This window comes from Bombina bombina, chromosome 5 (genome assembly GCF_027579735.1).
Source record: "Bombina bombina isolate aBomBom1 chromosome 5, aBomBom1.pri, whole genome shotgun sequence".
Classification (NCBI taxonomy): domain Eukaryota; kingdom Metazoa; phylum Chordata; class Amphibia; order Anura; family Bombinatoridae; genus Bombina; species Bombina bombina.
In genome coordinates this window covers 681579964-681596358 of record NC_069503.1, presented here as the reverse complement: position 1 = coordinate 681596358, position 16395 = coordinate 681579964, and the positions used below count along the sequence as shown (strand labels likewise).

The 16395-nt window shown below is 38.3% G+C and overlaps 1 protein-coding gene across 1 annotated transcript in view; it reads right to left on the bottom strand.

The window, feature by feature from the left end:
• The window catches only part of LOC128660693 (ovalbumin-related protein X), a 68185-nt gene that overhangs the window by 29293 nt on the left and 22497 nt on the right, over positions 1-16395 (bottom strand). Inside the window, exons 3-4 of the mRNA XM_053714649.1 lie at positions 14567-14614; positions 1240-1278 (exon numbers count right to left, since the gene is read on the bottom strand). Coding sequence (XP_053570624.1) covers positions 1240-1278; positions 14567-14614 — 87 coding nt within the window. The remainder of the gene's footprint in view (positions 1-1239; positions 1279-14566; positions 14615-16395) is intronic.

The following is a 16395-nucleotide window of genomic DNA, read 5'->3' as shown; positions in this document are numbered from 1 at the left end:
TTTGCAGGATGAAAAAAATCAACAAAAATAAACGTGCACAGACAAAACATTTGTTTTAGACCAATTGTCAGTTACGAAAAAAATAATTTTATTTTATATCCTGCCATGGGGTTGTTTATAATTTTCGAACTTTTAATTAATTCTGTTACTTTTTTTTTTCATTTTAGTGGAGAATTATGTAACATTATTTTCTATGTTTACTGCCCCTTTAATCAACATGGGAGGGAAACCCCACAACCTAACAAATCTTTATTTTTCTATCTATTACCAATGTTGCCTCTGGTAGAGATAGAGAATATTCTCACCAATCTTCACAGTAATAGAGCAACATCTTGTTCTGGGAAGTTATAATAATTTGGAGAAGACAACCTTTTCACTGCAATAATTGTACCTCCCAAAAGCTGCCCTGATGAGAGAAATACTTCCCTTAAATATGATGGAACACAGAGTATATGGATATCAGAGAACTAATGCTCCAAGCTCCAAAGTGAATGGTTAACTCCAGAAGTCATATTTGCTTTTGTGTTGTAAAAGGGACAGTCTACACCAGAATTTTTATATTTTTTAAAAGACAGATAATCCATTTATTACCTATTCTCCAGTGTTGCATAACCAGCACAGTTATATTAATATGTTTTACCTCTGTGATTACCTGTATATAAGCCTCTGCAGACTGTCCCCTTATCTCAGTGTTTTTGACAGACATGCAGTTTAGCCAATCAGTGCAGACTCCTAAATAACTCCACGGGAGTGAGCACAATGTTATCTATATGACACACATGAACTAGCACTGTCTTACTGTGAAAAACTTTCAAAATGCTCTGAGCTAAGAGGCGGTTTTCAACGGTTTACAAATCAGTTTGAGCCTAGCTAGGCTTAGCTTTTCAAAAATACCACCAAGGGAACAAAGTAAATTTGATGATAAAAGTAAATGGGAAAGTTGTTTAAAATTGCATGCCCTGTCTGAATCATAAAAGTTTAATTTTGACTAGACTGTCCCTTTAAACCTAAAGTTTCAACTAAATATACCTTTTCTGGATTTGTCACTCAGTTATAGATTCTGTACGTAGAGTGGTAAATGTTCTTACTGTTTGTTTAAAAAGTTCTGTTTATGAAAATGTAAATAAACAAATAGCTAAATACCTTACCAAAACTCCCCTATCATAAAGCAAAAGGAGTTAACTTTAAATAAGGGAGATATGAAATAATTTCACAACATAAAACGATAATCATACATACATTGGTTTTTACAGCTTCGCATCCTGCAGGTAAAGACGTCTGTAATGAGATAGATCATAATGTTTAGAAAGTAGGATATGTCATTTCAAGTAGTATGTTAATAAAATTGTTTTCTGATGTCCCTTAATATTTCAATAGCAAAGTATTGATTGTGTTAATTGTATTTTTTCGGAAGCAATATTCTTAAAAGATTAATATAAACATAGGGCACAGATTACAAGTGGCAGACTATTTTTTTCGTATATTACGACCATGCTGACTCCTTTTACCTATTGACTTTTAAAGGGAGCGCTGAAGAAATCCTTATTAGTTATCACTTGTGCGCTAATCCAACATAGGAATTGAAAGTATTTCTATTCAAAACACATTAAAACATGTAAAAAAGGATAAAATGAATAAAAATTATATTGCATGTTTCAGGGTATTTGATGGGAATGGGCTCCAAAGTGTATATACGTCTCTATATGTTTATACAGGTGTGTTTGTGTGTGTGTGTATATATATATATATATATATATATTACATTAAAACATGTAAAAAAGAATAACATTTATAAAAATGATATTGCATGTTCCAAGGTATTTGATGGGAATGGGCTCCAAAGTGTATATATGTCTATATATGTTTATACAGGTGTCTGTGTGTGTGTGTATATATATATATATATATATATATATATATATATATATATATATATATATATATATACTGTATATATATATATATATATATATATAATCTGATTAGGAATAAGCACTCTCTGGATTTTAAACAGCAAATATTTATTCGGCAGTGACGTTTCGGGGCATTCACCCCTTCCTCAGACAACCCAAAATGTGAAACAAGTAGTGTTAAATAATGACTCAATCCCCTCCCCCATCAAATTTCAGCCAATCAAAATACATCCAAAGCAACCAATAAGGGATGCATGTTAAACCAAAGAAAATTACATTTCTGTATAGTAACAAAAAAAGTGTATAATGTTAAAAAACATATTTGTGTAATATATCGATATATCATATCATGTACTAATCTATCAGTGACATTGTGGAAAAAAGGCTTTGGACTAGCATCAAACTATAAACCCTAGACTAAATCTGCCTATTTAAATCTTACAGTGCAATCTAAACATGAGGTATTCACTATGCTTAATATTACACTGAGGAGTGGCTCGATTATATCTCATATGATGTACACACAAACATGTTGATAACTTGGCTGAACTTACTGTTCGTGGGAAGTATTTTACTTTTAGCAGGTCATCATTGTGTATAAACAATTCGCCATTAGCTAACACGCTAACCGCCGCATGTGTTGAGGGGGCGTGTCTACATCCGGGTAAGCTACTTGGACCGCTCCCGGATCTGTATCGTCATCGTTGTTATGCGTTGTCATGGCAACCCACCACGGCGTAACAAAATATGCCAGAAAGAGGCGAAATTGCCTATGTCCGCTGTAAGTCACCATGGCAACCCACCAAACATATAAGGAGTGTGGAAATCAGACCATGAGCATCGCTAGTGTCACAATCTATTCGCACAGTACTTGCTTATCTGAAAGCTTGCTAATGTAACAACTGCTTATGTAATGGCTATAACCTGTTGCAAGTTAACTAGTGCTGGATCTGTCAACGACTATGATAGAAAAAGCTAATTGGTACACAATGTAATCAAACCAAATCACAAAAACTCAAATTTGGAGTGATAAACTGTAATAATAATTATTAGAAGGGATCATAGTGTCTAAGATAAAGAAGTATATGACTATGTTGTATTCATTCAGCATCCAACACCAATATCACTGATAATAAGTCTGTTACAGTGCTACTAAGCCAATAACTAGACTACTGATTGAACTATATCATGTATGTACAAAATGGCTGATTCCCTAGCTATTCTCAAATGGGAACATCACAGGCCCTGATAAGGATAGTTTAAATCCTGTGGTCCTTTCAAAGGGGTCTGTACATTGGTGAGGTAAATAGGACCCCACGTGAGTCTAAATGAACTTAGGGCTAAAGAGACCAAATGGGTACAAGCGAGGGATCATCTGGCATTATGTCGCTAAGATCCTACCTGAGACTGGGTCTTCGTAATTCCTGGAGTATGGTATTATCGGAAATCTTCAGTAGGTAAACTGCGTCTAGATACTTAATATATCCACCGGAATATTAGTAAAGTATACGTGGACTCTCATCACTAAATAGGATGTTTAAGAAACACCCTCCCAGTTATAGCTCAAGGATAGGTGCTATAAGAAGCAGTGCCAGTCCACATTTGTATTCAATCCACCTGGTTGTACAGTTCCAAGTCTATGGATCCACTTAGCCTCAACTTGTAGGAGCTTCTTCTTTCTATTGCCCCCCCGTGTCAGAGGTGGCACGTGATCGATGAGTATGAAGCGCAGGTCCTTCACAGTGTGGTTCATCTGTAAAAAATGGCGTGCCACTGGTTGTTCTGATGTGCCATCTTTTAGCGCAATCCTGATGGCACTACGATGGTTAGCCATCCTCTTCTTAATGTCATCATCCGTCTTGCCGACGTAATGCAACCCACATGTGCAATTCAACAGGTAGACCACAAATGAGGTAGAGCAAGTAAGATGATGTTGGATCTTAAAACTCTGATTCGTATGTGGATGATGGAAGGTTTTGCTCTGTATCATCGAATTACACTTTGTGCAACCAAGGCACTTGAAGCATCCCTGTCTCTTCGATTTTAGCCATGTTTCCTTGATGTAGGCATGTCTTGGATCAGTGATCATCAGCATATCTTGGAGGTTGTGACCTCGTTTGTATCCCATCCTTGGTGGGGAGAATTCTTTAAAAGGTAGTTGTTGGTCTGTGGTCAATAAGTCCCAATGGTCCTTCAATGAATTTGCTACGATCCCAATGTTTGGTGAGTATGTCATAGTACAAGTCATCCTTTTTTCAACTGGTTTCATTCCTCGTGCTTTCAGTAGGGTGCTCCTTTCTGTACCCTTGGCTATTCTATGGGCTTTTTGAATAGTTGTGTAGGTGTAGCCCCTCTGTAGAAATTTGGAGGACATTTCTTCTAGCTGTCTTTCGCCATTAATCTTTATAGAGTTGTTCCTCACTACTCGGTAGAGTTGTGCCAATGGGATGGCCCTGATGAGAGATCTCGGGTGACTGCTACTTGCCAACAAAATCGAGTTCCTGTCTGTAGGTTTTTGGTACATGGTGGTTTCTAGTTGCCCATTCTCCTTAAGTATTCTCAAATCAAGGAAATCAATGGCTTCTTTGCTAGCCACCATCTTAAATTTCACCGGATGTGGTAGATCATTGAGGTCGTGTACCCACTTCTGTAGATGTTCTTCTGTGCCTCTCCACACCAGTAGCACGTCATCAATGTATCTCATATACTTAATGATTTCAGGAATCTCATAGACCTTCATGATGTTGGATTCGTAGTCTTCCATAAACAAGTTCGCATAAGATGGGGCCATGTTTGACCCCATGGCGGTCCCCGTGATCTGTTGGTAATACTTTAATTCAAATCGAAAGAAGTTAAGTGTTAAACATACTTCAAGGATCTTGGTAATGTATGTACTGCTAGGCCCGACGTAGGGATATCTTGAGAGAGCTTTGGTGACTGCCCTCATCCCCTCTTGATGTGGGATGATGGTATATAGACTTGTGACATCCATAGATACCAAGAAGTCATCTACAGTCAGATCTTGAACCTGTGAGAGATGTCCCATTACGTCTGTCGAATCTTTAATATATGATTTCATGTGTCCCACCAGTGGTTGAAGAAATGAGTCAATCCACTTTGCCAATGGACTCAGCAGGGATCCCCTTGCTGACACGATCGGGCGTCCCGGGGGTTTCTCCAGGCCCTTATGTACTTTGGGCAGGGTATACATAATGGGGCAAATGGGATATGTCACTCGCAGCCACTCATATGTATCTTTATTGATCCATCCTTCTGCTACACCTTCAAGCAGTACGTTATCAATTTTTTTCTTGAAATAGATTGGTAGGGTCCTTCTTCAGGGGTAAGTATACCCGGTCATCATTTAGTTGTGAGAGTATCTCTTCTTTGTAATCCTTGTAGTTCAGGACTACTATGGCCCCACCTTTGTCCGCATTGCGGATCACGATATCCGGGTCCCGGGCCAAACTCTCAATTGCTGCACGTTCCTCTTTGGAGATATTGTGTCTGAATAGTTCCTTCGGCATTGTTGCAGCATCTTGTAAGACCAATCTAGTATAGGTATGTATACTGGCAGCTGTATGCTGAGGATCGAATGTGCTCTTCTTTCTGAAAGTGGTCCCCCATTCTTGCTGTTCCGTCATCTTGAAATGATCTTTGAGCTTCAGATTTCTTTTGAATTTTTGGATGTCCAACCAAGTGTCAAATTCATCTGGTCTATAGGTAGGGACAAACGTCAAACCTCTATTCAGGAGTGTTAATTCTGCTTTATTCAGCGAACGATCAGACAGATTCAGCACTTTATTCTCCTGTAAGAGGTAGACTTACATTTACACGGGGTCTACTTATCAGAATATTACAAAAAGAAGATGATCCCAAAGGGCTTCAGGATACACAGCGTACCGACCATAGGGAGAAACAACAGTGAATTCTGTAAAAAATGGTGTGCAGTGCTAAATAAGTGCTCCTTGGATCTATTATTGTTGGTGGTGGAAGAAGTCAGAGTCCTACTCAATAAAACCAAGGAAGAAATTGTGACATTTGACACTATGAAAGGCCCCATCCTGATACAGGACCAGAGCGACAATTGGTTGAATAAACTTACACAACAAGTCAAGGAATACAAGGACTCCCTGATAGCCTTTAAAAATAAGAAATTACAACAAGTGATTGAAGACTACAGGGAGAAACAGGTATACAAATGGCTCCTGAGCCCTGAAGAGAGGCAGAATTACAGGCCTAGGCGACCTCGCCGCCAGAGGGTATATACCAGGAGACAACTGAACACTGTTGATACAAGCTCAGGCTCTGATACAGATACTACAGGACTACATGACTATGCAAGCCCCTCAACTTCTCAGTCACATTTTTTAGGGGTGACTACAAGGTCAAGCCACCGAAAAAAGGAAGGAGACCACATCCAAGACGGAGTGGGACTCACTGGAAGACCACCACGACGTGGACGAACCAGGAGAATATAGTGCTGAATCTGTCTGATCGTTCGCTGAATAAAGCAGAATTAACACTCCTGAATAGAGGTTTGACGTTTGTCCCTACCTATAGACCAGATGAATTTGACACTTGGTTGGACATCCAAAAATTCAAAAGAAATCTGAAGCTCAAAGATCATTTCAAGATGACGGAACAGCAAGAATGGGGGACCACTTTCAGAAAGAAGAGCACATTCGATCCTCAGCATACAGCTGCCAGTATACATACCTATACTAGATTGGTCTTACAAGATGCTGCAACAATGCCGAAGGAACTATTCAGACACAATATCTCCAAAGAGGAACGTGCAGCAATTGAGAGTTTGGCCCGGGACCCGGATATCGTGATCCGCAATGCGGACAAAGGTGGGGCCATAGTAGTCCTGAACTACAAGGATTACAAAGAAGAGATACTCTCACAACTAAATGATGACCGGGTATACTTACCCCTGAAGAAGGACCCTACCAATCTATTTCAAGAAAAAATTGATAACGTACTGCTTGAAGGTGTAGCAGAAGGATGGATCAATAAAGATACATATGAGTGGCTGCGAGTGACATATCCCATTTGCCCCATTATGTATACCCTGCCCAAAGTACATAAGGGCCTGGAGAAACCCCCGGGACGCCCGATCGTGTCAGCAAGGGGATCCCTGCTGAGTCCATTGGCAAAGTGGATTGACTCATTTCTTCAACCACTGGTGGGACACATGAAATCATATATTAAAGATTCGACAGACGTAATGGGACATCTCTCACAGGTTCAAGATCTGACTGTAGATGACTTCTTGGTATCTATGGATGTCACAAGTCTATATACCATCATCCCACATCAAGAGGGGATGAGGGCAGTCACCAAAGCTCTCTCAAGATATCCCTACGTCGGGCCTAGCAGTACATACATTACCAAGATCCTTGAAGTATGTTTAGCACTTAACTTCTTTCGATTTGAATTAAAGTATTACCAACAGATCACGGGGACCGCCATGGGGTCAAACATGGCCCCATCTTATGCGAACTTGTTTATGGAAGACTACGAATCCAACATCATGAAGGTCTATGAGATTCCTGAAATCATTAAGTATATGAGATACATTGATGACGTGCTACTGGTGTGGAGAGGCACAGAAGAACATCTACAGAAGTGGGTACACGACCTCAATGATCTACCACATCCGGTGAAATTTAAGATGGTGGCTAGCAAAGAAGCCATTGATTTCCTTGATTTGAGAATACTTAAGGAGAATGGGCAACTAGAAACCACCATGTACCAAAAACCTACAGACAGGAACTCCCTTTTGTTGGCAAGTAGCAGTCACCCGAGATCTCTCATCAGGGCCATCCCATTGGCACAACTCTACCGAGTAGTGAGGAACAACTCTATAAAGATTAATGGCGAAAGACAGCTAGAAGAAATGTCCTCCAAATTTCTACAGAGGGGCTACACCTACACAACTATTCAAAAAGCCCATAGAATAGCCAAGGGTACAGAAAGGAGCACCCTACTGAAAGCACGAGGAATGAAACCAGTTGAAAAAAGGATGACTTGTACTATGACATACTCACCAAACATTGGGATCGTAGCAAATTCATTGAAGGACCATTGGGACTTATTGACCACAGACCAACAACTACCTTTTAAAGAATTCTCCCCACCAAGGATGGGATACAAACGAGGTCGCAACCTCCAAGATATGCTGATGATCACTGATCCAAGACATGCCTACATCAAGGAAACATGGCTAAAATCGAAGAGACAGGGATGCTTCAAGTGCCTTGGTTGCACAACGTGTAATTCGATGATACAGAGCAAAACCTTCCATCATCCACATACGAATCAGAGTTTTAAGATCCAACATCATCTTACTTGCTCTACCTCATTTGTGGTCTACCTGTTGAATTGCACATGTGGGTTGCATTACGTCGGCAAGACGGATGATGACATTAAGAAGAGGATGGCTAACCATCGTAGTGCCATCAGGATTGCGCTAAAAGATGGCACATCAGAACAACCAGTGGCACGCCATTTTTTACAGATGAACCACACTGTGAAGGACCTGCGCTTCATACTCATCGATCACGTGCCACCTCTGACACGGGGGGGCAATAGAAAGAAGAAGCTCCTACAAGTTGAGGCTAAGTGGATCCATAGACTTGGAACTGTACAACCAGGTGGATTGAATACAAATGTGGACTGGCACTGCTTCTTATAGCACCTATCCTTGAGCTATAACTGGGAGGGTGTTTCTTAAACATCCTATTTAGTGATGAGAGTCCACGTATACTTTACTAATATTCCGGTGGATATATTAAGTATCTAGACGCAGTTTACCTACTGAAGATTTCCGATAATACCATACTCCAGGAATTACGAAGACCCAGTCTCAGGTAGGATCTTAGCGACATAATGCCAGATGATCCCTCGCTTGTACCCATTTGGTCTCTTTAGCCCTAAGTTCATTTAGACTCACGTGGGGTCCTATTTACCTCACCAATGTACAGACCCCTTTGAAAGGACCACAGGATTTAAACTATCCTTATCAGGGCCTGTGATGTTCCCATTTGAGAATAGCTAGGGAATCAGCCATTTTGTACATACATGATATAGTTCAATCAGTAGTCTAGTTATTGGCTTAGTAGCACTGTAACAGACTTATTATCAGTGATATTGGTGTTGGATGCTGAATGAATACAACATAGTCATATACTTCTTTATCTTAGACACTATGATCCCTTCTAATAATTATTATTACAGTTTATCACTCCAAATTTGAGTTTTTGTGATTTGGTTTGATTACATTGTGTACCAATTAGCTTTTTCTATCATAGTCGTTGACAGATCCAGCACTAGTTAACTTGCAACAGGTTATAGCCATTACATAAGCAGTTGTTACATTAGCAAGCTTTCAGATAAGCAAGTACTGTGCGAATAGATTGTGACACTAGCGATGCTCATGGTCTGATTTCCACACTCCTTATATGTTTGGTGGGTTGCCATGGTGACTTACAGCGGACATAGGCAATTTCGCCTCTTTCTGGCATATTTTGTTACGCCGTGGTGGGTTGCCATGACAACGCATAACAACGATGACGATACAGATCCGGGAGCGGTCCAAGTAGCTTACCCGGATGTAGACACGCCCCCTCAACACATGCGGCGGTTAGCGTGTTAGCTAATGGCGAATTGTTTATACACAATGATGACCTGCTAAAAGTAAAATACTTCCCACGAACAGTAAGTTCAGCCAAGTTATCAACATGTTTGTGTGTACATCATATGAGATATAATCGAGCCACTCCTCAGTGTAATATTAAGCATAGTGAATACCTCATGTTTAGATTGCACTGTAAGATTTAAATAGGCAGATTTAGTCTAGGGTTTATAGTTTGATGCTAGTCCAAAGCCTTTTTTCCACAATGTCACTGATAGATTAGTACATGATATGATATATCGATATATTACACAAATATGTTTTTTAACATTATACACTTTTTTTGTTACTATACAGAAATGTAATTTTCTTTGGTTTAACATGCATCCCTTATTGGTTGCTTTGGATGTATTTTGATTGGCTGAAATTTGATGGGGGAGGGGATTGAGTCATTATTTAACACTACTTGTTTCACATTTTGGGTTGTCTGAGGAAGGGGTGAATGCCCCGAAACGTCACTGCCGAATAAATATTTGCTGTTTAAAATCCAGAGAGTGCTTATTCCTAATCAGATTGTCTATTTCATTAAGCACCCTGGTCTGTGTCCGGGTTGGCAAGTGAGAGTGCACTAATTTGAAGTCTATATATATATATATATATATATAGTATATGTGCACACACATTTATGCCTTTAAACACATAAATACACAATTATATATATATATATATATATATATATATATATATATATATATATATATATATTATCAAGATTAAATTTATATTTCTTATAAAAATTTTTTTATATAAGTGTAATACTTTATGTTAATATTTTTTGGATTTTTTTTTTTTTTTAACTATTCTAGCGCAGTTTCTGCTTTCACAGCCTATAACTTTCAACTTGAATTATGAGCACAATTTAGCATGGCCATTAAAAGTACAGTAGGTTGTGCTAGAACAATGTTGGTTGCACTAACCCTTCCTTGGTAAATGCGATTTACCATGGACTTGGAATATTATTTTGCAAGCTAATGTTTTCAATGGCGCGACACCTGTAATCTGGCTCATACTATTTATTTTACTGAAATAGTTTTTATTATTTTGAAGTACAAAATTACAATTACATAAACAAATATGTCAAAATGAGTCATTCATAAATAAAAATATTGGAACATTGTTTTTTTATTACCGCAGAAAATTTAGTGCAATATAATGAGAAGAAAACAAGAGAAAACATAATTGCATTGTTTCTTCTAGTAAGTCCCCGGGGCTGATGATTGAAAACTTACAGGCATGGAGAGCGATCACACAAAATCTTTGGGGGCTTTGTTTGAGCATTATATTGCAATGTATGTGTGCTTTCTTTTCATGTAGCATCCTGCATAGCAAGATAAACAGATTCCAGGCTTTCTAAAATGATTTTATGGATCTCGCCGTACTGACGAGATGTCTTAGGTCATCTCGCCAGAGCGGAGAACTTTAGATCATCAGGCCCTCCTAATGAACTGGTACTAACTGATTTTTTTATATCCAAACGAAAGTGTACAGCGCCTTAGATCAAACTGATGCACGTGGAAATAGGGTGACTGCAAATCCCTCAGATAGCCACAAACAACATCCACAGCACCATTTAATAATAATTCTCATGTATTAAAACATCTTAGGAGTAGATACAATAAACATAAGCAACGTTTTGGGATACCATCCATGGAGCATGATTAAGGGATGGTATCCCAAAACGTTGCTTATGTTTATGGTATCTAAATCTAGAGTTTTAATAAATGAGAATTATTATATAGAACTGATTTTATATAAGGGTGGTAGAAGAAGAGGAAAAATATATTTTCGGTTATACCCTCACTATTAGAATAACATTTTTTACATTTAATGTTGATAACATTTGTTGATTATACTTTTATTACTTATTTTTGACCATTGTTATAAGATGTCATATTTTTTTTTATATATTTACCCACAGAAATAATAGTAATGTTAAACTTCATTACTGTAGTATACTGGAGCATATGTATATATGACTTACAAACATGCCTTCAAATACAGCGCCTGCTCAGAGAATATATTGTGTCTGCAAAGCTTCAATTTGCATAATCACTGATGAATACATAATAGATGATCTCTATTTGTATGGCTAAGGGCATTTTACATATAGAAATAAAGGCTTTTTAATGTTAATCTAATACTATCAGATACATTAACAGTGATTTTTTTCATTTACAAAGCCTGTGAATTTTGAAATACATTGTTAGAGGCCCATCATATACACATATACACATATTAACACATAAATATATATGTATATATTCATATACATAAATATTTAAAATTGCTGCCCATCGCTTGGCGACTTACCCCCTTCGATGCGCTAGTTCTCATGCCGTTTCTCACCTTGGAGCCTGTGAAAGCACGCTCTCATGATCACAATGCTTCCGTGCAATGTGAACGTGAGGTTGCATTTGCATTGCACCTCACTTGTAATACCAGTGCGCATTTGCGTGCGCTGGTATTACTAAGTTCAGTTGAGAGTGGAAGCGTTATTTTCGCTCAACTTGCAATCTAGCTCTTAGTAATTAATTACTCATTTGCTGCTATTTTAGCATGTATGCAGTACATTCTGTAGAGTTTTCCCATATTATGGAATTTCTGCAAACAAAAGTAAGTTTAACCCCTTAGTGACCAGAGCACTTTTCCATTTTCTGTCCGTTTGGGACCAAGGCTATTTTTACATTTCTGCGGTGTTTGTGTTTAGCTGAAATTTTCCTCTTACTCATTTACTGTACCCACACATATTATATACCGTTTTTCTCGCCATTAAATGGACTTTCTAAAAATACCATTATTTTCATCATATCTTATCATTTACTATAAAATAATTTATAAAATATGAGGAAAAATGGAAAAAAACACACTTTTTCTAACTTTGAACCCCAAAATCTGTTACATATCTACAACCACCAAAAAACACCCATGCTAAATAGTTTCTAAATTTTGTCCTGAGTTTAGAAATACCCAATGTTTACAAGTTCTTTGCTTTTTTTGTAACTTATAGGGCCATAAATACAAGTAGCACTTTGCTATTTTCAAACCATTTTTTTTCAAAATTAGCGCTAGTTACATTGGGACACTGATATCTTTCAGGAATCCCTGAATATCCATTGACATGTATATATTTTTTTTTAGAAGACATCCCAAAGTATTGATCTAGGCCCATTTTGGTATATTTCATGCCACCATTTCACCGCCAAATGCGATCAAATACAAAAAATCGTTCACTTTTTCACAAATTTTTTCACAAACTTTCAGTTTCTCACTGAAATTATTTACAAACTGCTTGTGCAATTATGGCATAAATGGTTGTAAATTCTTCTCTGGGATCCCCTTTGTTCAGAAATAGCAGACATATATGGCTTTGGCTTTGCTTTTTGGTAATTAGAAGGCCGCTAAATGCCACTGCCCACCACACGTGTATTATGCCCAGCAGTGAAGGGGTTAATTAGGAAGCATGTAAGGAGCTTTTTGGGGTATTTTTAGCTTTAGTGTAGTGTAGTAGACAACCCCAAGTATTGATCTAGGCCCATTTTGGTATATTTCATGCCACCATTTCACCGCCAAATGCGATCAAATTAAAAAAAATGTTACATTTTTCACAATTTTAGGTTTCTCACTGAAATCATTTACAAACAGCTTGTGCAATTATGGCACAAATGGTTGTAAATGCTTCTCTGGGATCCCCTTTGTTCAGAAATAGCAGACATATATGACTTTGGCGTTGCTTTTTGGTAATTAGAATGCTGCTAAATGGCGCTGCGCATCACACGTGTATTATGGCTAGCAGTGAAGGGGTTAATTAGGTAGCTTGTAGGGAGCTTGCAGGGTTAATTTTAGCTTTAGTGTAGAGATCAGCCTCCCACCTGAAACATCAGACCCCCTGATCCCTCCCAAACATCTCTCTTCCCTCCCCTACCCCACAAATGTCCCCGCCATCTTAAGTACTGGCAGAAACTCTGCCAGTACTAAAATAAAAGGAGAATTTTGGCTTTTTTGTGCATTTTTTTTAGCATATTTACATATGCTTATGTGTAGGATCCCCATTAGCCCCCAACCTCACTGATCCCCCACCAAACAGCTCTCTAACCCTCCCCCTCTGACTTAATGTGCGCCATCTTGGGTACTGGCAGCTGTCTGCCAGTACCCATTTTAGTGAAAAATATGCTGTTATATATTAAAAAAATGTCCCTTTTCTGTAGTGTAGCTCCCCCCCCCCCCCAATACCAACCCCCCACCCCTTCCTGATCCCTTAGATGCTTTCAAAAAAATAAGTTTATTATATATTTTTTTACAATCAACTTGTACCTTTTTTCTGTAGTGTAGCGGTTCCCACCCGCTCCCGCCCCGTGCACGCGCCCGCCCGCCACCCCCCGTGCACGCGCGCGCGCCCGTGCGCGCCCCCGGCGATACCGCAACCGATCCCGCCCCCCTCTCTCACTAAGAAGCCATCGATGGCCGCCCACCCACCTCCCACTTCAGCTCCCACCCACCAACGAATGCGGCCATCGATGTCCGGTGCAGAGAGGGCCACAGAGTGGCTCTCTCTGCACCGGAGGGGTAAAAAATGTTATTGCAGGATGCCTCAATATCGAGGCATCCTGCAATAACCGGAAATCAGCTGGAAGTGATCAGGATCGCTTCCAGCTGCTTTCCAAACCGAGGACGTGCAGGGTACGTCCTTGGTCGTTAAGTGACTTTTTTAAGAGGACGTACCCTGCACGTCCTTGGTCATTAAGGGGTTAAGAAATTCTTGGTGTGTTGGGAACAAAACAAGAATAAGGCGTGATTTATGTGGACATCTTAAAGAAAAAATCCAATACAAATTATATGTTAATGCAGTAAGTATAAAAAAAAATGTAATATATAGGACATGACTGCAATATGACACTGAAGGGGTTAAAAATAATAATATTTATTTTAAAAAGAGGAAACATCAGATACATACTTTTTGGGATGAGGGCGTGGATTTCTCAGCTTCAGGGAAATGAAGTGTCTGAAATGAAATGCACAATTCTGTTTAGGAAGGAAGTATTACTTTTATACATTCAGTTGAAGGTTATAACTTAAAGTAAGTTTGCACACAAACTAAATTATTATTTATAGTAGTTTATTTAAATAAAATATTTAAAACATAACCTTTATTGACTTGTGATTAGGGATGGGCAAATGTGTTTATATTCGAATTTGAATGTTGGAACGAATGTTATTGTTCGATTTACATAAGCGAATATTGATAAGAACGAATATTCTTAAAAATTCTGTAATTGAATACTATTTACAGTTTTCGATTGTCACTTTCAAATTCGAATGTTTATAATTAGATTGAATGTCCGCATTCAAAATTACTGTAATGTAATGTGACATTCGATTTAATAAATACTATTCAGAAGTTTAATAGTTTATGTGGTAGGGAATTTGCGGCTAGATTTAGAGTTTTGTCGGTAAGGACCCGCGTAGCTAACGCCGGCTTTTTTCTGGCCGCACCATAAAAATAACTCTGGTATTGAGAGTCCACATAAAGGCTGCGTTAGGCTCCAAAAAAGGAGCGTAGAGCATATTTAACGCAGCTTTAACTCTCGATACCAGAGTTGCTTACGGACGCGGCCAGCCTCAAAAACGTGCTCGTGCACGATTCCCCCATAGGAAACAATGGGTCTGTTTGAGCTGAAAAAAAAACCTAACACCTGCAAAAAAGCCGCGTTCAGCTCCTAACGCAGCCCCATTGTTTGCTATGCAGAAACACTTCCCACGTCTGCACCTAACACTCTAACATGTACCCCGAGTCTAAACACCCCTAGCCTTACACTTATTAACCCCTAATCTGCCGCCCCCGCTATCGCTGACCCCTGCATATTATTATTAACCCCTAATCTGCAGCTCCGTAAACCGCCGCTACTTACATTATCCCTATGTACCCCTAATCTGCTGCCCTAACATCGCCGACCCCTATATTATATTTATTAACCCCTAATCTGCCCCCCACAACGTCGCCTCCACCTGCCTACACTTATTACCTACAGGCAAAAGAGCTGAACTTCTTGGGGCATGCCCCACAAAGGGCCCTGTTCAGGGCTGGTAAGGTAAAAGAGCTTTGAACTTTAGCAATTTAGAATAGGGTAGGGCATTTTTTTATTTTGGGGGGCTTTGTTATTTTATTAGGGGGCTTAGAGTAGGTGTAATTAGTTTAAAATTGTTGTAATATTTTTCTTATGTTTGTAAATATTTTTTTATTTTTTGTAACAGTTCTTTTTTATTTTTTGTACTTTAGTTAGTTTATTTCATTGTAGTTATTTGTAGGTTTTGTATTTAATTTATTTATTGATAGTGTAGTGTTAGGTTTAATTGTAGGTAATTGTAGATATTTTATTTAATTAATTTATTGATAGTGTAGTGTTAGGTTTAATTGTAACTTAGGTTAGGATTTATTTTACAGGTAAATTTGTAATTATTTTAACTATTTTAGCTATTAAATAGTTAACAACTATTGTACCTGGTTAAAATAAATACAAAGTTACCTGTAAAATAAATATTAATCCTAAAATAGCTATTATATAATTATAATTTATGTTGTAGCTATATTAGGATTTATTTTACAGGTAAGTATTTAGCTTTAAATAGGAATAATTTATTTAATAAGAGTGAATTAATTTTGTTAGATTAAAATTATATTTAATTTAGGGGGGTGTTAGTGTTAGGGTTAGACTTAGCTTTAGGGGTTAATACATTTATTAGAATTGCGGCGAGATTCGGTCGGCAGATTAGGGGTTAATAATT